The sequence below is a fragment of the Gymnogyps californianus genome, chromosome 4 (assembly GCF_018139145.2).
Source record: "Gymnogyps californianus isolate 813 chromosome 4, ASM1813914v2, whole genome shotgun sequence".
Classification (NCBI taxonomy): domain Eukaryota; kingdom Metazoa; phylum Chordata; class Aves; order Accipitriformes; family Cathartidae; genus Gymnogyps; species Gymnogyps californianus.
Genome location: NC_059474.1, coordinates 68,997,272 through 69,022,585, shown reverse-complemented (window position 1 = coordinate 69,022,585; position 25,314 = coordinate 68,997,272). Strand labels below are relative to the sequence as shown.

The 25,314-nt window shown below is 40.7% G+C and overlaps 1 protein-coding gene across 1 annotated transcript in view; it reads right to left on the bottom strand.

Annotated features, from left to right (window-relative positions):
• Positions 1 to 25,314, bottom strand: part of ZNF827 (zinc finger protein 827) — a 111,131-nt gene that overhangs the window by 79,754 nt on the left and 6,063 nt on the right. Inside the window, 1 exon segment of the mRNA XM_050896187.1 lies at positions 3,643 to 4,653. Coding sequence (XP_050752144.1) covers positions 3,643 to 4,653 — 1,011 coding nt within the window.

Genomic DNA, 25,314 nt, shown 5'->3' with positions numbered 1-25,314 from the left:
ATCATAATTCAACTGATTAGGTAGTCATTATGTAAGTACAAAAAAGGACACATTGTCAAAGCATGCACTTCTGCAAGTTCAGAAATTCTACTCATGAAATATTCTATCACGCTCAACATATTATCAAATTGTTCCCCTCTCTGCACCTCTAAAGAGTAAGCCAAAACCAATGCTATAATTCCTTGTGTTTCAGTTTTTAAATATCTTTACTTACTTCTTCACAAAAGGCAGGAGAAAGACAAATCACAGAAAAAATACATTGGTAGCATTTTTACCTATCATTTCTTTTCCTTCTATCATATCTTTTCTCCAGCCTCTGGTTATCATCACAAAGGATCCAAAAAAGAAATGTGTAACAAGCTATTACCTGTTTTCCATCCCATTAAAAATAAATCTGCAAACAAGATGGATCAATACTAATTTAGCACATTACAAAATATGCAAAGAATTGGACTGAATGCATGTGACTTCACCAATAACAATCACAATTAATGGTACACAGGAATTATGTTAATGCTCTCCAAAGCTGAACCATGTTAGCTCTTTACTATACTACATAAATCTCAGCATAAGAAAGAAAATCGTGGGCTTCAGCTTTCCTTCATTTATATTGATGTCTATTTTATGTCACACAGTGTCAATTAGTTGGAAAGAGTGACTCCAGTGAGGAGAGAATTAGCCAGTGCTTCCCAAAGAAGCTTCAGGAACAAAGTTGCAAGTATCGCAGGCAAAAAGTTACACCAAACAAGCATTTTCAGCGAGTAAAAGAAGGGTCTGCCACCCACATTCTTTCAAAAACGACATCAGAACTTTAACAGGGATTCCAGGCTTCCTTTTAAATTTCATCCCAAACGTGACCATTTTATAAAATTGGCAATATTAACAGATTGATAGAGAAGTTAGTCTTCTCTGTACCGCTTTATTATAACCTATGCAAGTGATGATTAGGTCCACCAAACCTGATATGCAGTTTCAGAGGTGACTACGCTCTGATAAGCCACGGCTCCAACTTCTTGCCTGAAATAATTTTGAGCAAATAGCTCAACATGGTGGACAAAAGACCAGCAGGCATACTCTTGTTATTAACTTATTCCTCTTTAAATAGCCTCCATCTTTGCTGTTCCTTTCTTGTCGACATCTAATTAATCTCACTGAGTATTGATCTCATAACCAAAGCTAGATGTTGCTGGTGGGTAAGTGAATCAGATTCGTAACAACAAAGCAAACTCACCACTGCCTTAAAAGTTCAAAGTATGAGGGGAAAAAAACACCTCTCAAGCTATGTCTACTGGGAAAAGATCTCTCTCTGGGAACAAGACAAAAAAAAAAAAAACAAACATGTCTCAAGGAGCAATCAGACAGACACAAAAGGTAAAACATTATCAAATGAAATACTAATTTTTGCTTTTAGTGCCATAAGGTCGTAGGTGCAAAAGTAATCAGGAACATGTGACATTTATTTTCATGGCAAATATACACACTCAGCTGCCCTACTCAACTTTTACAGAAGTGAAGTCTTCAATCAAAGGTCACTAAACAGTGACCTCTTTTTGTAAGCTGCATTTCTCCATGGCTGAAGGAATCAAGGAGTCTGGCTTTCCATAATCAACATCCAGATATGCTAACCAACATCTTGCTTTTTATTTTCAGTTGGTTAATTATTTAGAAAGGAAAAACTTAATAGCATATCAGAAAATGGACTTAAAGAACTTTTGTTATGAACATTACACTATAAAGTTTGCTTGGATGCCAACTGGCATTGGCCCAGTGCGTATGAACTGAAAGGAAACACCCTTCCTCTTGGGATACTAGTCCCATATATTATAAAAAAATGAATAGTTGTTCCTTGGTTACCAAGGACCTGAGGCAGTCAGCCCCCATTGTTATCTTTTAGCAGCACAGTATGCTTGGGCCTTCAGCAAAGAGAATAGTTGCCAGGAATTTGCTGCATCAGAGCTAGTTTATAAAGTGCCAGTACTACCAGCACACTTGTGCACTGGTACAGAGCACTCCCCTAGTATAAGCGGCATAGACAAATCCCACAGTTTGTTGGTCAAACACAGAACCTGGATTTTACTACAACCATTTACTTTTCCCCAGTAAAAACTTATGTGAACAGCTTTTTCTCCAGCAGAAAATAAACTAATACCTTCAAATAAATTTTAACCTTACTCCTTTTCTATGCATTGCTGCCTTTCTTATATGAAGGCCAGTCTTCATGGGGAAAGTTACTTTAAATTAATGTCCACAGTCACACTGGTGTAGCTAGCGTGGGTACTCCTATTCCCACACAAAAGGACCTTTTCTTGCTTTAGCTTATGTTACTCCAAAAAGGACTTCATCTAAACTCATAAAAACCTTAGGCCAGATCCATGCCAAGAATAGTTTGCCACTTTAATTGCCTTGGCAAAACACACCAGCAAAGCATTTGTAGAACACATGTAACTCAGAACAAAAAACTGGTACCGGCTGCACCTCATCGCATCCCTCCCCCTCCTCTCCCAAGGGAGGAATGAGCATTGCCGTCCATCCAATAGCTTCTACCCTATGAGTTTTTGCCAAGAGCTGCACAGGGACAGATCAGACCTCATAATATCCCTAAACAAAAAGGTTAGGTCAGAAAGACGGCAGTGCAATTATACAACGTCCATGTCAGGCTTCATGTCTGTACACTGGCTTGCAACACCTGTACAGTCAAGCTAGTATTCCTGATAAAACTCAGCCTGATAAAGCTCTAATATACTGAGCCACTTTGTGCATCTTGTGAAGACAGCTGACATGCTTCCTTCCGCTCTGCAGTGGAATGCCACTCCAGGGGCAACACTGACGACACCTGAAGATGTATGTTCTACCAGAAATATGAATCCATGATGTGAACTTTTCATAGAAAGAGATGAAAGAAACCTTATTTTTCCTGATTTTGAAGATGGATCATTTAAATTTCCCTGCATGGCTTGCCAGTTCTTGAAAGCTTTTGTTACCAAGACTGTTTCTTCTTATTCCCTGATTCCTTGACTGCCGACAGCTGGAACTGGTGGAGGGAAATCAGAAGTGTAAAATGGTTCTTGTTAAGCAAATTAGAGAAATGCAGTTCACTTTTTTTTTTTTAAATGACAAAGGATTGTAAAATACCGAACTGCTGCAAAAAATTTTAATGAAAAGTGGCAACATAATAATATACTCTGGTAAATTAGGACAGTGTAGTAAGCGATTATACAAAAGTCCATTTGTGACAGAGACAGCAGGAGGGAGAATTCTCCCTTGTCCAATATTTCAAAAGCACTAGTTTTGTACATGCTTACTGATACCGTGAGCTCGCTAACAGGGATTCTTTGATCTTCTCCATTAAATATTTTTTGTGGACTTATTCTGAACTTGGTAAGAGGGGGAAATACTATTGTATGGAATAAAAAAAAAAAAGTACTGAACTGTACACTCATATCTTTCAAATATGGAAACATTTGTGACAGTTTGGTCTTCAAGTGGTATTTTAAAAAGCTTTTCTATTGTTTACCTTAAGTACCTATTCCTTACTCTCATAATACATGGAATCAAACCAAATCCAGACCCATTGAAGAGATGTTATATAAGCCTATAGCAAAAGAAATACATTCTACTTAGTGGCTCAAACTGTATTCATACCTGTACTAGTGGGTTTGGATGCTCTTCCCTTAGGGACTGGCAGTAACAATAATTCCAAAGACTGTGGTGGAGTTGCTTTCTCTTGTTTCATCTCTGAAAGCTGCAGGGGATCCTCAGTAACCAGTGATTTCTTCTTCTCAGCCAACAGGGTGCCTGCAGCCCTTGCAGCAACCTCCTTGAGAAGAGCAGCTGAAGAGGTCATGGAAGCCAGAGAAAGGAAAGAACTAGCTGGAGGTGGGTGCTCCTGCCCGGGAGTCATGCTTCGTTCACTCACTTTCTTAGATAAAGCTGCTAACGTGGAGCTGGCTGACTGAGAACTAAAAGGTGAGGAAAAGGATTCGAATCTTACAGTGTCTTCAGTCCTTGACAGAGATTTGTCCTGCAGAACGGCATTGGCTGCGGCTTTCAGTTTCAGGATAGCTGAATCAGGGGACAAACCGCAGGTGGTGGTTGAGTTTGGCAACCACTTACCTTGATTCCATATAAAGTGACTACTTGCATTGTATTGGTCACTTTGTTCCTGTTTCTCAGCAAGCTTTCTGGCAAGAACACTTAGCTGCTGGGCATGATGAGCAGGTGGAGAGAAGGAAAGATTTGAGCCAAGATTTACCGGGGACTCGACTCTGCCATTGACTGTAACAGCAGCATCCAGCTTGAGGGAGCCAGCCTCCAGTAGCCGCCTCAGGTTACTACTCAGTGGCTTATTTGGACCAGGAGGTTCTTCTTCACACAGAGATGACACATCAGGAGAAAGGTGCTCTTTGCTCTGTAATGTGTCTCTTAGTGCCTCATTTTCAATGGATCCTACCTCCGCTGTGTTGCTGCTAGGAGTTGCACTTTCCAAAGAAGTATCTGGGGAAGTGGACTGCTCTTGGATTCTGTCCTCAAGCGACAACTTAAAGTTCTCCTGGACTTCTCCATATGATGCTTCTGAAGGAGTTTCTGAAGAATTTCCAAACCAGCGTTCTTCTTCACTGAGTTCACCTTCCACTTCTTCCTGTCTGGTACCATCTGTGTGGAACCAAGAACAACAGTATTATTCTCAAATCCACGTAAAATAACTTCTTAGCATGAAGTATGCCTGGCCTCTGCATGACCTTCCTGAATAGTCACCTAACATCCCCCTAAAGTGCGTGGACTTGGCATCAGCCTGGATTGAGTGACCAGGAAAAAGTTTTTTGAAAATCAGTAAGTCTTTCTCTGAAGACAAAATCATGACAAGCCTGTCATCTTTCAGTCAGCATAACTAAAACAGCTAAAACTGCAACAACATAAATATACATAATACATATTCATATATTGCAAATATTTCATTATCGGTATAGTCTGTACATCCTGCAAAATATTATGAACTCTGTGATATGAAGCAGGGATTTAACAGGTCCAGAAATTACTGGATACTTGTGTCTTTGTACAGCTAGCACAGGTGCACCTTCAAAAGCAGATCAGGTGTGTAGCTACTCAAAGTAGTTTCTTCCAGTGACTTCAAACCTCAGCCCAGTCCTGCAGTGACCCCTATCTAAAATAAAATAAAATTTGTACTGACAATACACAATTCATTCCTGAATAGCTGAAATGACTAATACATGAATGCAGGCTAAAGCTCTCATCTCTCCAACTATTTGGGAAAGGAATATCATACACACAAAACTAATCTTTGGGTTTTTTTCTTCTTATATAGACACTACTGGCTTGTCATTTGCTTGTCACTCTTCATTAATGTTAAAATTTTAAAGACCATCCTAAACTGAACTTAGTTTAGCTGAAAAGAAAAAAAAAAAAAAGAGAAAGAAAAAAAAAGTGTTAGTCTCAATGCAGTTAGTTACGTTTTCTCCTCTCCGGTAACTGCAACACATCTTGTCTCTCCTGAGACCTAACTGATAGTGTTTAAGGCACTGTGACCCTCGATTGCTCTTTTTCCTGATAGGTATTCAAAGTCATACAGACATGACCAAGACTTTTTTTGCAGATCTTGCTGGCCAATCAGTACGTAGTTAAGAACAACAGCAATGCTAGAATTAAATTCATGTTATCTTCTCTTGCCAGATACCTCTCACTTTTAGACTCAATGTCCCAAGCTACAAAAGAATCTTTGTAATCATACTACAGCAAAACAAAAGGATTTAATATAACCCTCCACTGACATTCTGGAAATAAGCCTGCATGATATGCACTCTATCTATGATCATGTATTATTCTCAGATTCCCTATATAATTCCAGCAAATTACAAAACTTGGAGAGAAGTTGATGGATAAAAACTTAGATTTATATTACTGCTTTGATCCAATGAATTTAAGGAGGAAAAATCCAGCCAAATGTATCATGAGTGTAGAGATACCAACATATACTCTGAAAGCAAAGATTTTTTTTTTTTTTTTTAATGTTATACAGAATATGAGGAATAGTCTCTCACAGTAAGTTCCTTTTACTCCAAACCCTTTGGAAAAAAATTCACCAATGTTTTAAGAGCCCACAATAAAACCACTGAGTTACCTTAGATTAGTAATTCAAGCAGAAGAGGGCTAGCATCTTTCCTATTCAAAACAAACAAAAGTCAAGCAAAACCCAAAGCACTTAACTAAAATTATTTTGATATCATCCAAGTTAACATCACAGACACGGCAAGATTAACAATAACATGCGCATAAAGGCCGATACTATGCATATTCAGACAAAGAAGATAGATGCTAATCAGTTGAACCAGCACTCATGCAGGTTAAAGGAGAACTGAATGTATTCCCTTTTCACCCTGTGAACATTAAAAAGTAACTTGAGGCATGTCTGTACAGTTGGGTGCACTCAGATGAGAGATCCGTCCACTCATCCCAGATGCAAGCAAGTTCTGGACTGGAAGCCAAAAAAGCATTTTACTGGCACTTTGCCTGAACCAATCCACCAAGAGCAAGGCACATCCTCTGGAACACAGCCTAGAGTTGACACCAATACACAGCTTCTGAGCCAGAGCTAGCCTGCATCCTACCACTTACATCTGTATGGCTGCTTACATCTGCCTGTGTTAAAATAACCCCTCCAGTCCCCTGCAAACCCTACTCTCTCTGTGTCTCTGCTCCCCATCCATAAATAGGGAGGGAGAATTGCATTTCCCTTCACTCAGAAAGGCATCAAAAAATTACAGTTTCAGAGATATTTAAGTGTAAATGGTTACAACAGGAAGTGGGTTTCTGTTTTAGAGAAATCTCCAGCTTACTAAACCCCCAAACTTCTCTGTTTCTTGCCATGTACCTCAATTTCTTAATGTTGATATGTTTCCTAGTTGCAACCAGCCTTTAAAATACCAGTTAAATAACACTGTTTTACAAATCTCTCAATCTTGTTCATCCTACTTGCACTGGAAATGAATTCTTCATTCTCACCTGCACCACTTTTTGCTCCAACCATAAAAGTAATGTCCCACATACATTTTTACCATCTATCCCTCCTCTCTAAAGCTGACATCTTGGGAAACACTCACAGTAGCTGAGGAACAAGACACTGGTATTTGAAGTTGATGGTAAGGATGGGGGGAAAGGAACTACATCTGCTATGGCAGAGCTGTAATACAGCTTTCTTTGACAGTAACACAACTACGCTATGCCTGGAACCAAAAAAATAAGGTAGCAATAGCAGGAGAGACAGGAACAGGACATGGATTGCCTTTCTTTTTTCCAGACATGCACATTCTCCATTGGTCTTGCCTATATGAAGAGCAGCCACCAACATTTTATTGACACGGAGCAGCAGGAGTGCAGTACTCTTCATTTAAAAGCTTGCTACCAAGTCCAGAATTTCCCTCCTCTTCGGGTAACGCAGTGAGAGCTCCCCCTCCTGTTGCTAATCTACCTGTAACCACTCAAACACTCTCAAATCTCCAAGTGGTCTCCATAACAAAGGGCAAATTTCCTCTGCAGCATCTCTATCCCAAAAGCCAGCTGGATCTTTTTTTTCCACCAGTGCAGTTTCCTTCTGTACCCAGAAACCAGACCTCTAACTGCTGACACAGTTCTGATTTTCCTTTTCTCAGTAATTCCCTCGGTAATTGCTGCAGTACCAAGTCCACTGTATTTTAAGGCTGTAAGGTCAATGCTGAATAAGCCAGCATCAGTGTCTTATCATGAGCTCAGTCAAGTCTCCTTTTAAACACTAGTGAATCGGTTTAGAAGCGTTAACGGTGAAGCCTGGCAATTTCATTTCTAAGCAAAGTTGCCATTCAAGGCCTTCAGGGCAGGATTTTAATTCACATTGACTTGTGAGCCTGTGAGTTTGAACAAGCTTGAGAACTCCAGGAGAAATCAGCCCAATCCACCAACTTTCCTATGATTTCAAATTAAATAAATCCTTCCCTCAGAACTCAGAGGGTTCATGGGACACCCAGACCAGGTTTGTCTGAAACAGGGGCCAACATCTATGTGTCTGTCAAGAAACTTCAGCTGTTTTTCAGGTCTGTGTCAGAAGATCTGCATGACATGTTTTTCCGTTCTCTTGCAACACAGCTAAGGAGCTCCAGTGAGAAGTCCTTGAAAGCTAGGAATAGAAATGTAATACCACATTTAAATTTGTTCTCTCCACCATAAACATACCATAGATTGTTATTACAGAATTACTTATGAACATTAAGCTACTGGCATTTCATTTCTATTGCAGCCTGAAATGCTAAACATGGGTAGGAAATCACATGGAAGTTGCAAAGCAGGGAAAGGTAACTTCAGAGGTAGGGGCAAATTTTCACTGACTTCATTTGGAACAAGACCTGCCTGGGAATCTCACCAACTTTTGCCAAGTAACCGCTCATCAGATTGCCTCTTCTCAACATAATTCAAGAGTCAAGACTTGTCAGTGCTTCTCTTTCCTGATTTCCATAGCAGTTCTGGAAGTAGAACCGCTTCCCAAACCATTTGCCACTGGCAGAGGCTAGTGGAAGTTACAGGTGTCCTGCATGCTTCGGGACTACCCCATCACACGGCACCCAGGAGCCTCACACAAGTACTTCCCGCTCCTATCAGCGATGACAAAAGGTATCAAAGTACTGTTGGGCAACTGCTGCCACCGATCTAGCCCAATATCAAACAATCTCTGGCAAAGCCACAAATGTGTGCAGAAGCACTGTTTGAAGAAGTGCCAGTTTGCCTCGCTCGCCCACTCATCTGCTTGTTTTCAAATACATGGAAGTTCTGTTTCCTCTTCAAGAGATCAGTTTGACAGACAAATCTTATTGATCCCAAAGTATGTTATTTCACTTTGTGAGCATCTACCCTTTTACTTAGAGTGGTGATTAGAATTTGACCCTGATATCAATAGAAATGTAAATATTAACTTGCCCAAACTATTTATATCCGAAAACCGAGAAAGACAAACATGTTTGTTGATTTATACACTGAGCCACCCAATTCAAATGCTGGAACCTTTAACTGTACCCAACGTAATGTACACATGCCATTCCTGAAAGTGGCAAGTGTGAGATGATCCACAGTTCCACTTTGTAGGACTTGGAGTGGAGAAATATGAATGTAGTAGGCTAGATCTAGAAACAGTCTGTGCGGCATACAGAAAAGGGAAGAGTCTCCAAGTTATGGCACTGAGTGACAGACATGGGCAGTGAAAACATGATTGAAAGAACACCATTTGGACCACCAGAGATTATCTGAGAAGAGGCTACAACTAAGGAACCCACCCCAAAGAGACTGAACTTTCATGCTAAGAGGAACAAAATTTCACTTTAATTTACTCATCGCACTGAATGATTAAAGAACTTCAATCCAGAATTAACATTGCAAATCCATATGCCACAGTGATATGAAACATATGGAAATTGTAATTATGGGATTACAGAATGAAAATTAAAATAAATATAAAAGTAGGTAGAAGTCAAATAATTTCAAAGAAATGCACACAGGAAAATTGCTGATGAGATAAATTAGGTAAGATTGCCCTAACTTAAAAAAGAAAAAAAAAGAAAAAAAGAGAAATCTGGGAATCTACAGGACCAGGATTTAAAGGGATAGGAGAGCCAAACCTCATTTTTATTATCTTGATATCAAATAACTTGATATATAAGGATTTCAGATACGAACATTCAAGTTTGTGTCAATCTAAATAAAGTTACAATTGCATTTGTTGGCTATTTGGCACCCAGGTCTCATCTTCCTAATTTGTTGCCCCAACGGCTTATCTTATTCCATCTCTAATGCCTATCATAAACCATTTTCTGTATTATCTTATACTAAACACTATACCTAGGCCTACTGAAAGAGCTAGGATTAAGTGATAGGTTTACACTAAGGAACTGAGGAGCTCTGCAAAGATACCTAAAGAATTTAAAAGGACACATTAAACTTAAATGAAGCAGTAAGCCATCCATAAGGAGTTCTGAGGAAACACAGACTGACTCAGATGAGCAATCAGTTTAAGGCCAAGTAAATAGGCAGATGCATCAAAAATATGGCAGAGACAACACCTGAGCAACCTAGAACTTAGCCTTGTGTGGCTTTTATCAAGAATAGTAGGAAAAGGGGAGTGAATGAAGAGAAGCAGCAGCTGACAGCCGAGAAGGCATGGACAACTGTAATGGCATTTAACTAGTCATGGACAAGGAAGAGGTGAGACAGATAGTAAACTGGTGTGTTCATATTTGGCCTCCAGGATGGCTTCCCATGTCCTACTCCCTCCTGTCTCCTTTCTTAGAATCCTCAAACAAGGATTAGGGATCAGGCCACATGCCAAAATTCGCTCTTCTGGCAGTCCATTTCAGAATACCCTCCCTTTACAGGTGCTGTAACCCAGGTTCCACCATGCATCATATCCAAATAAGAGGAGTTTCCCATCACGTGATGGCTGCACTTTCAAGAAGAGAACACAGGCCCACAATGTCTCCATCTTAGCTCTGTGACAGTCAGCCAACTTACGCCCTTTAGAACTGGAATACAGAAGGATGCTCCCTTCCTTCAGTGAAACCTAGTAAGTACCATTGGCATGGAAGCCTTAAAATTTGCCAGAGACTGGTTGCTAGCCACCCTCGGCAGAATAGTTTTAGTGGAACAAGGAAAGCAGAAGCCATACTGGAGAAGCTCCAGGATGAAATTAGAGGAGAGGAACTTGAAGTCCTAACTGCAAACAGCACATTCAGTGAGAACTATCAGCCACAAAAGTGTCACATCAAAATTTAGTGCAGACCAGATAATACAAAGGAGAAAAGAATGAAGGAGCTAAGGACTGAATACAGTAGATACATAGTGTACATAGTTTACCTAAAGGTAAGTGCATCATTTTAGCAATGGTAAAAAATAATTGCAAGAGGTCACTGGCTAACATCACATCACTTTCTAATTCACATTGTCTCTGGGTGTCAGCTTCACACAAACCCTTGCTGATTTCACAACCGGGTACTATAGAAAGCAGCATGCACAGGCCTAAAAATGGCAGTCATATCTGGGAAGTCTATTCTGTGGTATCCTATATAAATTGCTTAGTCTAGCTGCCTACAAACTACCCTTTTTGTATTCAGGCTGGTTTTTAAGTATGTCAAATAAAAAAGAGTGAATGTCATTTCTTTGGGCTGAACAACCTTTGTGGGTTCCCAGACCCATCCCACCATGTGGATGTGTGTGCTGTAGGACTACCTCAGAGAAGCTGGGCACACTGTGCACTGACATCCCACAGGCTCCACGTCTAAAAAGCACTTACAGCCACATCTGATTAGACTATACATCCAGAGCAGCAGCTATGTTGATTTTCCCATAGGGATGTGTATTGGGTTTGCGTGGCAAGGTTTTGGTAGTGGGGGGGGCCTATAGGGGTGCCTTCTGTGAGAAACTGCTAGAAGCTTCCCCTATGTCCGATAAAGTTAATGCTAGCGGGTTCCAAGACGGACCCGCCGCTTGCCAAGGCCGAGCCAATCAGTAACAGTGGTAGCGCCTCTGTGATAACATATTTAAGAAAAGCAAAAAAAAGTTACAGGGGGTGGGAGTTGCAGCCAGAGAGAGCGGAGTGAGAAGATGTGAGAGAAACAACTCCGCAGACACCAAGGTCAGTGAAGAAGGAGGGGGAGGAGGTGCTCCAGGCGCCGGAGCAGAGAGAGAGATTCCCCTGCAGCCCGTGGTGAAGACCATGGTGAGGCAGGCTGTCCCCCTGCAGCCCATGGAGGTCCATGGTGGAGCAGATATCCACCTGCAGCCCGTGGAGGACCCCACGCCGGAGCAGGTGGATGCCTGAAGGACGCTGTGACCCCGTGGGAAGCCCGCGCTGGAGCAGGCTCCTGGCAGGACCTACGGACCCGTGGCCCCATGGAGAGAGGAGCCCACGCTGAAGCAGGTTGGCTGGCAGGACTTGTGACCCCGCGGGGGACCCATGCTGGAGCAGTTTGTTCCTGAAGGACTGCACCCTGTGGATGGGACCCACGCTGGAGCAGTTCGTGACGAACTGTAGCCCGTGGGAAGGACTCACGTTGGAGAAGTTCGTGAAGGACTGTCTCCCGTGGAAGGGACCCCACGCTGGAGCAGGGGAAGAGTGTGAGGAGTCCTCCCCCTGAGGAGGAAGGAGCGGCAGAAACAACGTGTGATGAACTGACCCAAACCCCCATTCCCCGTCCCCCTGCGCCGCTCGGGGGGGAGGAGGTAGAGAAAATAAGGAGTAAAGTTAAGCCTGGGAAGAAGGGAGGGGTGGGGGAAGGTGTTTTAAGATTTGGTTTTATTTCTCATTATCCTGCTCTGATTTGACTAGCAATAAATTAAACTAATTTTTCCCCAAGTCGAGTCTGTTTTGCCCGTGACGGTAATTGGTGAGTGATCTCCCTGTCCTTATCTCGACCTTACGAGCCTTTCATTTTATTTTCTCCCCTGTCCAGTTGAGGAGGGGGAGTGATAGAGCGGCTTTGGTGGGCACCTGGCATCTGGCCAGGGTCAACCCGCCACAGGATGCTTGCAAGAAAACATGATTTTAATAAAGACACAAAGGCCTGCCTTAACTCTTTTTATTATTTCAACAGCAGCAAATAAAACTTAAAAGTCAGTTACATAAACAGTCATGTGCTAGAGTGCCCTCGGTCCCCCATCTTCCCCTCATGATTTCTGTGACCTATAATAGGTAAGCAGCACAGGAAGTCACTGTCCTCTTTGAATGGAATTTCTGGCTCACTCACTTATTAACGGGATGATTATTCAACTCTTGACCTCATCACAAAACGGTTTAGCAGTGTTGCTGGTGCTTGAACCAAATTTCTCTACTGCAGGCTGACCTAGAGAGAGCAGCACAGCTGCAAGAAGGAACTGCCAAAAAGCCATAGCTCTTCTGTTCTGTCCTTCTCCCCTGTGTTTAAGATGTGTGAAAATACTCACACAATTAGACAGGAAAAGAAGCCCTAGGTAGGACTCTGTATTTCATCTCCACATCTTCTAAAATAATGATTTTCCTAACTGGAGGGAAGGAGGAGAGGGGAAAAGAAAGGCACAGCTTTTAAAGACAAGGCATATATCCTCTACTTTTATCCCTAACTTAAAGTGACTTTGAAAAAATCCACTTACAAGAAAACCCCAGAATATTCACCTAGCAATTTCTCTAGTACTGCTTTTTTAAAAAAGGCCTCCAAGGCAAACAAGATTAGAGAAAGTTAATTACCTTGCAGTAACTGGAACTCTTCAAGATGCTTTGCCCATATGCACAAACAACTGTGAATGTGCAGAAGTACCATGCATTCAGGTTTGCCAACTGCTAGACAACCACAGAAGGTCAAAACGCATGTACAGCACCTCAGTTTCCTCTCAAAGGCAGAATCCAGGTGTGATGGACTCTTCCAAGGAAGAAGGAAGCAGGATGGATTACTGAAAAAGCTTGTCACAGACAACATAAAACTGCCTTTATTTCCTTTCCCTCAAAGGAGAAGAACTTTGTGGTAGACGGGAAACAGAGACAGTAGCCTTTTATTTTCAGCCACAAGCCCCAGAATAAATGTGTCAAGCGGGTTTCATCACCTGCCAGAAAGATCCTTCTTTTACTAGCTAAGTATCAATGGAAGAGGACAGAAATACATGGTTTCTCCTGAGGTGAGCTGTCACTACTTGATGAAGGTTCTCAGGGCTGTTGACAGACCACAAGATAGGACCTTATAGTGACAAGTCTGATCTCCCCCAAAACAAGTTCTTCAAAAGATAATTCCTAGTACGATAGATGTTTGACATCTTGCCTCCAAGAAAGATTAACTATTCTTCTGTTCTAGGCAGGAGGTTATAGTTAGCAGCTGTGGGATCAGTGTTTGAGGAGTGTTGCTTCGACTGGGACTCAGAGATTTTAAGCACCAAATGAACAGGCAGTGCCTTAGAGTGCAGTTAGAAGACACTGTTAAGGTGACAAAAGCTCAAGACTGACAGAAGTGGTGGTCCTGTGCCCTCCCTCACCTTTGCTCTGTTGTTTGTTTGACTGCTTGGTGAGCCAATTTCAACTTACTAATCTGGCAGAAAACTACTCACTCTGCCAAGAAATCAGAACAAAACTGATGCGAAGGAGGCAGGAATGGGGAAGCAGGAGAAGGAGTCAACAATCTGAGCCACCTATCTCCTGAGGTCTTTCGGGGTGCAAAGCATATCGCGTCTTGTCAATGAAAAACACCAGAGGATTCTCCCTCCCATCCCAAACCTCAACAATGTACTACACCTCTCAGAGAAGAGCTGGCCCTTACAGTCAGGATGGCCACAGCAGTCAATATCATGCAGGCTGCTTTAGAAGCCTTATCTGGGACACCTGCAGCTGGGTTGGCCACCATAGACTCTTCTGATACTAATTAAAAAAACCTCTTCTCTAGAATTGGTTGGCAGTGTCTTCCTGGGAGAAGAAAAGTCCTAAAGACCTAGAAATAATATCTTAACAGTGAGGCCCAGTAATCAGCAACCCTGAAAAGTAGGTGGGCAGAGCAGTATGTCTTATAGTGTAATATACATGCATAACAATGTTACTTATGTATATGTACATATATATAGTATATGTGTATAATAATATATGTATAATATTTTGTCTCACTACACTTTAGAATTACTTTGCTCTAGCTGGATTTTGCCACTATTTGAGGCTTAGTGAGCTGAAGTACTTGAGGTGTGTGCAAGAAACAGAACACACATGGCCTTACAGGAGGGGAGTATTTTTGAAGACCATTTCTCAAGCAGTATGCCACAAAAGAGCATCCTACACAAGAAGCTTTCATCAGCTGACTTGACCAATACCTAGAACTCCTGGAGAGAAGGTAGACAAAGACAGCTGATTTTTATGATTGAGGTTTTCAGAAGAAACAAATATTTCTGAAGTCAGCTTACGCTGCAAAGGCTCGCTAGTAGCCCCAAAACAGATTCATAAAACACATAAAGTGTCAGTATAACAATAGAAAATCATGTTCCTTACAAAACATATTTTATGGTACTGATGTTCTTCTTGTAACACTTTTATGGAGATGGAACAAAATGCCACAGCCAGCCTTATTGAAAATTTCTTCCACAGGCCCTCGTGAACATCCTGTAATAACCTATAGTTGAGTTTGGGCACACCTTTCATGAAGCACAAGATAGTGATCAGTGATTTATACACTAAAGGAATATGGCCAACTGAAAACCTGAAGTCTGTACATTAACATATCAAAGGAATACACCTCTTTTGCCTGATGAAAAGAGAGAATATGATAAACCATTTGCTATAAAACCAAACACTTTTTTAGGCAGCAACTTCTGAGCCAGATTCAAGTCCCTTATCAGGAATTTCAGGCTTCCCTGGGTCTTTTAAAACCAGCTATGATATCAGATTAAGACTCTGATAGAGTATTATAAATTTGAGGACAAACTAAATATGTGGGAGATCAACTGTTATTCCCACAGCTCTATTTGAAATGGGAATCAGCTTTAACAATCTTTGATGGTTCAAGCGGTCCGTGTGCAAGTCTACCCAGAGAGATTCCCTGTGCATGGAGTAGTAGGGTATCATTTACATCAGTGCATATTTACCATTGTGGGCTCACTTGCATGTTAAGTTCAGTATAGTGATCAGAAATTCTACCTTTTCTTAGTTATAAGGAAGTTTAAAAACTCCTTACAATTATTCCTAGTTAGCCAAAATTCACTTTGCTTGTTCATTCGTTTTGCTCTAGATAGATGTCTATGGCAATAGGCTGTTGCAGTGAGAAAGTATCAAATACCAAAAGGTAATAGGGATGCTGGCACCTTGAAAATAAGAAGAGTTAAACATTATTCTCAAGACTTCTATTATCCTTAGCATATAGAGTCAAGAACTATCATCTCAGCCTACTTCATAAAGGAGGGGAAATATTTTAAGATTTCCCACCATGGGCCTTCATTAGAAATGAAAGCCCAAACAATTCCAGCAAACAATTTGGAAAGCTGGCTACAACCAGAAGATCTCTAAATGAGGGAACTTAGTTTCCACTCTAGATCAAATTATTGTGGGAGATAATCACATGAATGCCAAATGGTCAATATAGGAATCCATAATATTTTAAAGCCATCCTTGAATGACAATTAACTCAATGAATGAGAAAAGATTTTATTCCTTTGGCAGGTCATTAATGAAATCTTCTTTGAAAAGTTGCTTAGGGAACACAGAACTAGTGTCTCTATTACGAAATTCTAAGCAGAAACACAAAACTGCCTTATCTTAAACATAGTCTAGCTGCAAATCAGAGGCTCAGTTACTCAATTCCAAATGGCTACTTGCTGTGTAGTAGTTTGATTCTAAGTCATAGTCTTCTATTGTATATTTGAGGTAGCAGACATCAAGATACAGATTTTTTTTTTTTTTTTTTTCTGACAAGATCTCAGGCTGACTTACAAAAGAAAAAGAGATAGAAGGAAGGAAAACCATGGTCAGACTAGACAATCACTATGAGCTCAAGCAATGAAGCAACTCAGTACTCTCAATCTATCATCATACAGTTCTGTTTAGGTGTTATGGAAGACAAGATCCATTCACTTGGACAATTCTGCTTGAGAAAATGGAAAGATCATGCTACATTATTAAGACATCTAAAAGAAAAAAGCAGAACAACAACCTCAGTTCTTCAGACCTTTCATCCCTTAAAATGCAATGGATTTCAAGAAAAGAGGTGGGCACATGTGAATGATCATGGAACTAGACAAAAACTTGACCTATGACCTGGAATAAAAGGCTCAGAAATAAAGGAAATTTATCCATTTTCAGAGAGGTAAGCCTCTGCCTTGAACAGCTCAAGTAAGACCAGCAGAATTTCTTTCTGCATACCCTACAATGCTTTTTGGTGCTGTAATGATCACTCTCCAAGACAAAGACTAAGCACAAGACATGGTTTAGAGGATCTGTCTGCTGACTGGATGGGTCAAGGCATCTCAAAGTGATTATATTCTTCTTGGCTGTCAGTGCTATCCACAAGGCTTTGGCAAACACCAGAAGAAAATTGGGAGAAGCACCCTTAATGGTATCACTTTTATGTAGCGAGCACTTCTCAAGAAAAGAAACCTCCATAGCAAAACTGAAGGCATTAAGCATGAATAGTACAGATTCTTATATCACATTTTGTATGATCTAGGTGCCAAAAAAGGCAGGAAAGCTTTGCTTTCTTATCTTCATTTCATTTGGTAACAAAAAGAATTGGTGGTCCACTCTATTTTGCATACCTATGTTCTCTGTTTTTGAGCTACATCTATAAACTGCCTGCTCTTACTCAATGCCTTCATCAGCTAACAATTCATCTTAATTAAGGCCTGCACCTGACCTGCAGCCTCCCCAGAACTGGCTGCAGTGATAGCTGTCTCAACTCTTTACGGCAACAAAATGCATCTTCATTGCCTGAAATGCACTGCAAGCCTCAGCACAGTCACAACCCCAACAGTAAAAAGTAGACACAAGAATCCTCACATGTTCCTCACAATTTACAGCAGCCAAGAATAAAGTGATCTGTTTATGCTATAGATTATTGTAACACTGATTTACCCTCAATACGTGCAACTCATTTTAGTGCAGCTAGTCATTTAAAACTGACAGGGTCACCACAGCAACATGATTTTAGTCACCCTTACAGTTGGAAAAGAAGCGGATGAGAAGTTGCAAGTGTCAATTCAGCTGGCAAAAGGGGCTGACTAAAGTGAGAAAAGTGTTCAAACATGCCACTTCATTGCATACAAACAATTTGCAATGAAAACAAATAACTCCCTGATCACAATTGCAACTTAGCATTATGGCCTGGGAACGGCAATCAGTTTACAAGAAGTTCTCGTATTACCTGAAACACTAAAATTGATCTAAAAGCTCCAGGAAAAAGCCATAAATCACCTATGCTCTGAGCCGCGCTGTGCAGGGCAATTCCAAACTTTCCTAGGGGACAAACCATTGACCAAAAGGGTAATGGAGGCACCAAAACCACATTGGCTGATTACCTGCTCCTTCACCCATTCATTTCAAGGAGTTGCCCTCATGTGCTGTACACACCATATAGGATCATGCCCTTAAGCAATCCAGAGTAAATTTACCATAGCTACCACGATGTATCAGAAAAAATTGTCTGCTAAGGTTGATAAATCAGTCAATTACCTGCTTCCTTGACTTTTATTCTTGTGTAAATGTTTTCATCCTTACATTACGAGTACCTATGAGAAGACAATCTGTACATTGCCAAAACCAACTATTTAAATTACTAGCAAATCCTTAATTACTATAAACAAGATTACAACAGGCTTATTTAAAAAACGTTTCTAAACACCAAAACAATAGCTCCAGAAAATAAAGCTCCCTTGCTGTCATTATTCGAGGTCGCTGTCTCCATGTTTACTCTTGTTATGTGCACGACCCTCAGTGCTCCCTCAGCCCACCTGAATGCCACAGCAAGAGCACCTACTGTCTCTCTATCGATACCCCCTGCATGGCTGAGCATATACACAGGGCATGAAGTTCCCAGTCTCCCCTCCTCCTATTAAGTCCAAACCACCTTCCTCCTCAGGCCCCTCTAAAACAGGAAGAAATCATTAACATACAGAGGAAGGTAAAGACGAGCAAATACTACTGAAGCACCACAGTTATTGACTTCATCCTCAAGGTAGAGACGCTTTAGTGCCCCTGGTGGGAATCTAAAGAACAGTCCATTTCTTGCAGGTGCCAGGAGAGTATGGGTAAACCACAGAAGGCCATTGTCCTTGCCGGTAAACTGGTTTAGGCTCAAAATGGAATATCAAATCTATGCCAAGGTAGATGCGCATAATATCAGGTAAAATTTCCCTTTCCATACTTCCTTTCTCACTGGTAATAGCAAGAGATTTCCAGAAAAGAAGAAGAGAAAATATCTGACTAATGACACAGAAGCTGAAACCAAAAGGATAATGATATATCATCCTTCTTCCTCTACACACAGAAGTTATAAAATACAAAGGACTGTGCAACAGATCTTGTTTCCTGTATCTCTTCAAAGGCATAGTCAAATTTTGGAATTGAGAAGCGGAGAACTCCCACCAGGGTTTGTACAGGGACAGACTAATGTAAGCACAGCATAGCTTCAATACTTGAGGAAAGCTCTTTAGAAGGTTTCAGCAGCACTGTAAAAACATACAGCAACATCCAGAACATATCTAGTCATTTCAAGGAGCATGTTTTCCATCTTTTTTCCCACTTACCTCTGTTCCTCCAAGGGACAACTGCTATACAGATGCATAACCTCAACCATTGTTACTTTGATTTCCCTGAGAAACTGCCAAATGCATCTTTCCTACAGGACATCTAATTTAGAATACAAGCTCTCTTTCAGGCTGAAACTATCTTTTTGTTGGGTCACACGTGCCTAGGACAGCCAGCTGACTCCCTGGCTTGTACTCCTATGCACTACACAAATACAACAAAGGAGAAGGAAACAATATTTCCTTGTCTCTCACGCACAAGGTAATCCTTGAGAGCACTTTCTGATGTCTAATCACTACTGTAGAAAAAAGAAGTCCAGGAGACACTCAGGTGAAAGAGTAATCAGAAGTCCTACAGAAGAATATGGTATTTCTGATCTGCTTTCTCCATGACTACTGGCTCTAATTTCCCAAGCCAGGCCAACAATGCCAGGGATAATACAAATGGCAACCTTCACTTTTCCTCTTCTATCCAAGGGATTAAAGGCATGCTGTGTCTTCTCTTGAACCAGTTCCAAACAACTTCTTATTCTATTAACTTCTGAAACTGCCAGTAGTCTTCAGGCAGTGACACTGATAAAGTAGTGATATTATCAAAATGAAAAATGGATATTTCTCTACTTTCCTACCTTTCCAATCTTCTCCAGCTGGTCTAGAAAACTTACCATAAATATTGACTGGTAAAGGGTGAAAAAAGAGAAGAATTATCAGTGATAAAAGCAGTGATTATATCACAAGTGGTTTTGGAGAAAAAGGAAGAAAACTAATCCTCGTCAGTGTAGTAGTGCTACATAAGGATTAAAGCTGAAAAAAAAGCTGTCTGTGAAGCTCTCCCAATAGGTGTGAAGAATCTCTGAAGAGAACTTGCTGTTGAGCCACAGGAAAAAAGAAAAAAGAAGAACTCAAAAAAGCTGGAGATTTCACGTCTGTAAACTGTCCTGCTGAGCCTCCAAACATCCCCACAAATATCATACAACCCCAACACTCTGTCATTGCAGTCTAGAACTCTTGGACCCAAAAACCGTTCCAAGGAACACAGTTACAACTTACAGCACCAGTAAAACAGCAAGAGAAAAATTCTTGCTTGCCAAAGGGAGGTTTTCATCTCCTGAGCACAAAGTTAACCCAGCTAGCTTCTAAGGAAGGAAGAACAACACAGCCTCCCTCTCTGTCTCTTTATTGCTGCAGGAGGCTGGCTGGCTGCTCTTCATATAAAGTACATACTGGAGTTTGAAAAACTGTCAAAGAAGTGGTTGCATTTGCCTGCCTTGATGATATGATGTACTGTTGTACATTCTGACCTATGCTTACTTTGACTTTTTTGGTCAGCTCATTATTTCCTTCTCTGAGCACAAATAAGACATCTTAACTTCCCAACAGCCCCAGTGGCATTCTGGCAAAAGCAATTCATTCCACTCAATTCGGAAGAATCGCTACCGCTATGTATTCAATAATCCAGACACTCCTGTTCAGTTTATGCATAGGGCCAGGTTCTCTCCTGTGTGACATGTATTTGGCAAAGGAGGAACACAGCATGAACCTTTACAGCTCTCCGATTCTCCTTTGTGTTTTCTAACCTAGACTCAGCCTGGAGACTGGCTCATCAACAGCAGCTGGAAATGGCTGTTAACCAGCAATAAGTAGATCTGAGTGCATTCCAGCTGCGGCTTCATCTCTGACCCACAGTCTATTCTAAGTTGCAATGATATGAAGATCTATAGAACAACAGTATTATTTCCCCCCTAGGAACATCCCCATGCAATGAGAACCCCATCGAGGAAGGCCAAGGCAACTTCCATAACATTTGCATCACTCTAGCAGCACAAGAGAGATCAGAGGAAGGCTGCAAAGCTGGCCCATTGCTGATAATAAACACTCAGTCCTACTTTAAATGTTAAGTGGAACTCAGTGAAGTCATCTTAAATTATTGTAAATATTGAAGTTGGAAAGGTAGTGACAGCAAATACTGTGAACTTTCTTTCCCTTTTATTAAAATACAGAAAGAGAAACCCCCACACTATCCACTCAAAACATTGACTCTTAGAAAAATACTTTAAAAATATACGGAATTGTTGCTTTAAAACACATTTATGAAGGTTGTTCCAGTAATCAATAAAGTAAAAGAAACAACAAAACCAACTAGAAACCCCTACGTCACCTTAATACGTAGGCTGCAGTAAACAAAACATGGGAAGCCTCAGATCAAGCTGCTGCAATGCCTTTAATTATCCCTATTGTGTTTACAACCTCTATCAAGGGGTCACAAAGTGAAGGGAGGAGATCACAAACCGTATGCACGACAATATTCAAGCATAGCAGGTGACATCAGGCCAGCATACTTGCTCTAACAAAGATCTCCTTTGTTTTTGACTAGTTTCTGTTTATTTTTGCTATATGCAGCTTCTCCTGCTCTATTTTTGGTAAATAATGTGCTCCTGATCTACCATTTTACTCTGCCCCATTACTCACCTGAGGTGCTTTATGCACATTAGCTTTCTGACTGGTTCAGAAACAAAAGGTTTAGGTTTTAGATACTGAAATTATTCCTTCCTGTAAATGTCACAGGAATCTAGTTCCCCTATAATTTAATTTTTTCCTCTCTCCCAAAGTCAGATTAAAACATGGTAAATTATATTCTCTGTGTTTCTAGTTCCTCCCACAAGTATGATATTATGGTAACGTATCTAAGGGAAGCTTCAAGAAGTGTTTGTTTTGTCGTGCTGTGTTTGCTACCAAAGACAGCTGCTTTCTCTGTCCCTGAGAGGATTGCTTGGGGTTAACAAGCAAAGCCAAATACGAGAGGATTAGGAAGCTACTCATAGTGGTAGGCTAACACACAGAAGCAGATCTTTCCATGTGGAATAGGCACTCCTCACTCCTAGATGCACTGTTTAAGGCACTACCTCAGCTTTCAACCTTAAGAAAAGTCAGAGGTCACATAATTAACGTGCATGCACTGAAGAAAAAGTGGACATTCCTCAAACCTTATTTTAAAGAGATTTAGGATTCTGTGCCAAGCTCCTGGTACAAGAAACTAATGCTATGGCTACTTAGGGCACAGACACAGCATAAATGGCAGCAACCCATTTCTGCATTCTGCCTAAAAATCCACCTAAAATTCAGATGCAGAGGAATAGCTAGAAGCGAAGGGGAAGTTTCATGTTCATGTCCATTCCATTGCTGGCTTTTCTGCTGAACAAACAAACAAGTGTGCCAATAGCAGTGGGATTTGATTTTATTTTTTCAAAGTGCATTTCTTCGCTGAAAACTCTGTGGGCTTTACCAACACTTTTTATGCAGGCCAGTAAATGCCTTCAAAGACAACAACTCTGATTCTCATGAGAGTATGTCTATACTAAATAACGCAGTGCTATGTAGTGATATCTGAGCCAGCCTGAGTATACTCACAAGTATTATAGCTGAATTAACCTGGGTAGACTGCTGTGATAACTGCCTCCTGTACACAAGGTAGCTTATTTAGAGCTTGCTTTGTTATCTCAATGTGGCATAGCACTGTGCAGGAAGACAATATAAACAATTATGGTGAAGTCTATTTAGACCTTATGGGCAATGTAAAAGTACCTCAAGGTGGGCAGAAGAGCCCCCTTCAGAGTTATTCGCTGTGCAAAGAACTCCCTTTGGCAACGCAGAATTGACAAAAGGATTATGTCAGCTCTTCCTTTCCAGAACAAGGAGCAGGGTGAGAGCCTGGGGGCAGCAGAAATTAGAGCAGCTCTAGGCTGTTATGCTTACACTGGTGCCTGAGAAGGGCTCTTCATGGGCTCAAAGTGCTAGAAATACAGAGGTAGATAAGGGGAAGTTCTGCTCCAAACACAGATAAAGAAATTCCTCAGTCACTAGTTGCCAGGTCTAGATTTGGCACAGTGGTCTATAAGGGGAGAGACTCTGGCTGTGCTTCAGGAAAGCAAGCAAACACAAACAGCTACGCCACCAGCTGCCATCTAAATCCACTTGCCTGACACCCTCTCTGTTCCTCACCTACTTTTCACTGAATGATCATCTAGCTGTGGAAGATCTGTTCTATTTTAATTTTTTATTTTTTTTTAGATGAGTAATTATTTGTACTACTACACAAGTTGAAGTGAAGTCTAGAAGTAGCTTGCAAAGAATTTGTGTTCATTAATAAAGTCACACATGGGGATCACTCATTAAGCTTAATACACACTTGTTAAAAGCCATCAATTCTTTTAGAAAAAGTCATTAAAAGCTACTTGCCATTTACTTTTAAGAATTCACCAGAATTCTCATTTTTGCCCTGATAAAGCATATTACAAACTCTAACAGGCACCAAGATCCAGGACATGTCCAAAACATTCACTTAAAATAGGAAGTTGTAATTTTAAAGTAAGCTTGTGCCAAATCTTCTCCCTTACAGAAACTTTCAGATAAAACTTCTATCCTCCTAATTGAAGACCACGAAGGGAAGAATTCTTTGTACCTGCACAGAAAGCTCTGCAATAGAGGAAAAACACATCCAAGCAGCAAACCCCAGATGAGGGTCAGCAGAGCTATAAAACCTTCTTGAGGAAGGGAATCCCTAGGGGTAGGACCACGCAGAATTCAAAGGGATAATGACAGTAGCTTGCTTTGAGTTGCTTCAAAAATTTTATTTCTATGCTAGTGAGAAAGCGTCCCAAATAAAAGAAACAAAACAGTGCAGATATTTGGAACCTAATTTCACTTTCTGCAACTGCTGATTAAACCATTCATTACAAGACCACTACCACTCAGTAACCCTTTCATTTTTAACGCAATTTATTCTAAACAGCGGCTAAATCATCAGTCTTGCATAAAAACTTCTCTCTCTTGGTCTACTGTACTATCAGCACTAGTCATTCTTTCCCCCCAGCTTCCATTCCTACCGCCTAAGTACCGAAAAGAACAAGGGAAAGGACTATTTATGCAGCCCAGTTTTTCTCTCCTTACTGCATGTTTCTAAAAAAAAATCCCCCATAAGTCTTTCATGATTCCAAATTAATTGAACTTGGACTCTGTGTGAATTCTTAACCTGCAAAACAGAACAGGCTTGTCTTAGTGTTAGGCTTAACTTGGGATTCCACTACTCAGTGTAATTACACCACAAGCAGGAAATCCCTTGAAAGGCAGGACAAACTTTAAGGAATAGAGCTAACTACTAAGCTGACAGGGTCAGACTGAGCATTCAAAATATTTGGAGTCCAGACCAAAGAGGATACCAGCCTGTAAATGCTACTGAAGGTACGTGAGAAAGAGAGAAATTGTCTTTGGGAGCATAATGCTTCCATAATTGTGACCCTAAGTTAGCCTGTAAAAAAGAAAAAATAAAATATAAGGTCTCATGTGACCTTATGGATACATGTTGCTGAACGCTGCATTAAAGTAGCGACAATGCAGTGTGTATGTGCAGAACCAATGCTGACTGTACCCTGCAGCATATATACTTTCAACTGAAGTATGGATCAAGTCTGAGTTTTATTATTTAACTACATTAAAAAAAAAAAAATCCTTGGGGAAAGGGGTATTATCCACCTTCTTGAGGGATTTTTTTCTCCTTCAGCCCAATATAATTTATTATTCTTCATGCCCATATCAGCCCATATGATTTATCATTCTTCACAGAACACATTTTTTTAAAGTGGAGTAAAAATAAAAAGTTTTACTTTGGGGGGCTGAAAGAGAGAGGAAGAGAATTCCCCCCCACCCCCTTGAAAACTGGATTCTATTACATACTGCTAGCTACTTTGTAGTCCAGATTTTTTGCATACTATTATTTTTGTAAAACACACAATACTTCAGCCTCCATACATCCTGAAGGGTTTTGTATGCGTAAACCTAAATGATACAAATCATGTACCATGAATGGCAAACTAGGCAACAAAATATGGTACACTAGAAACCAGGACAAAATATTATTTAGAAGATACACTCTTCAGGCATGACTTTGGAGTAGTTTAACAGCTGTAACAGTAAAAGGATTCCAGGCATAAGCCATATTAGTTCTCCCTAACCATCTGAACTAATGTCTATATTATGATTTCTTTGCAATGTGAAAGA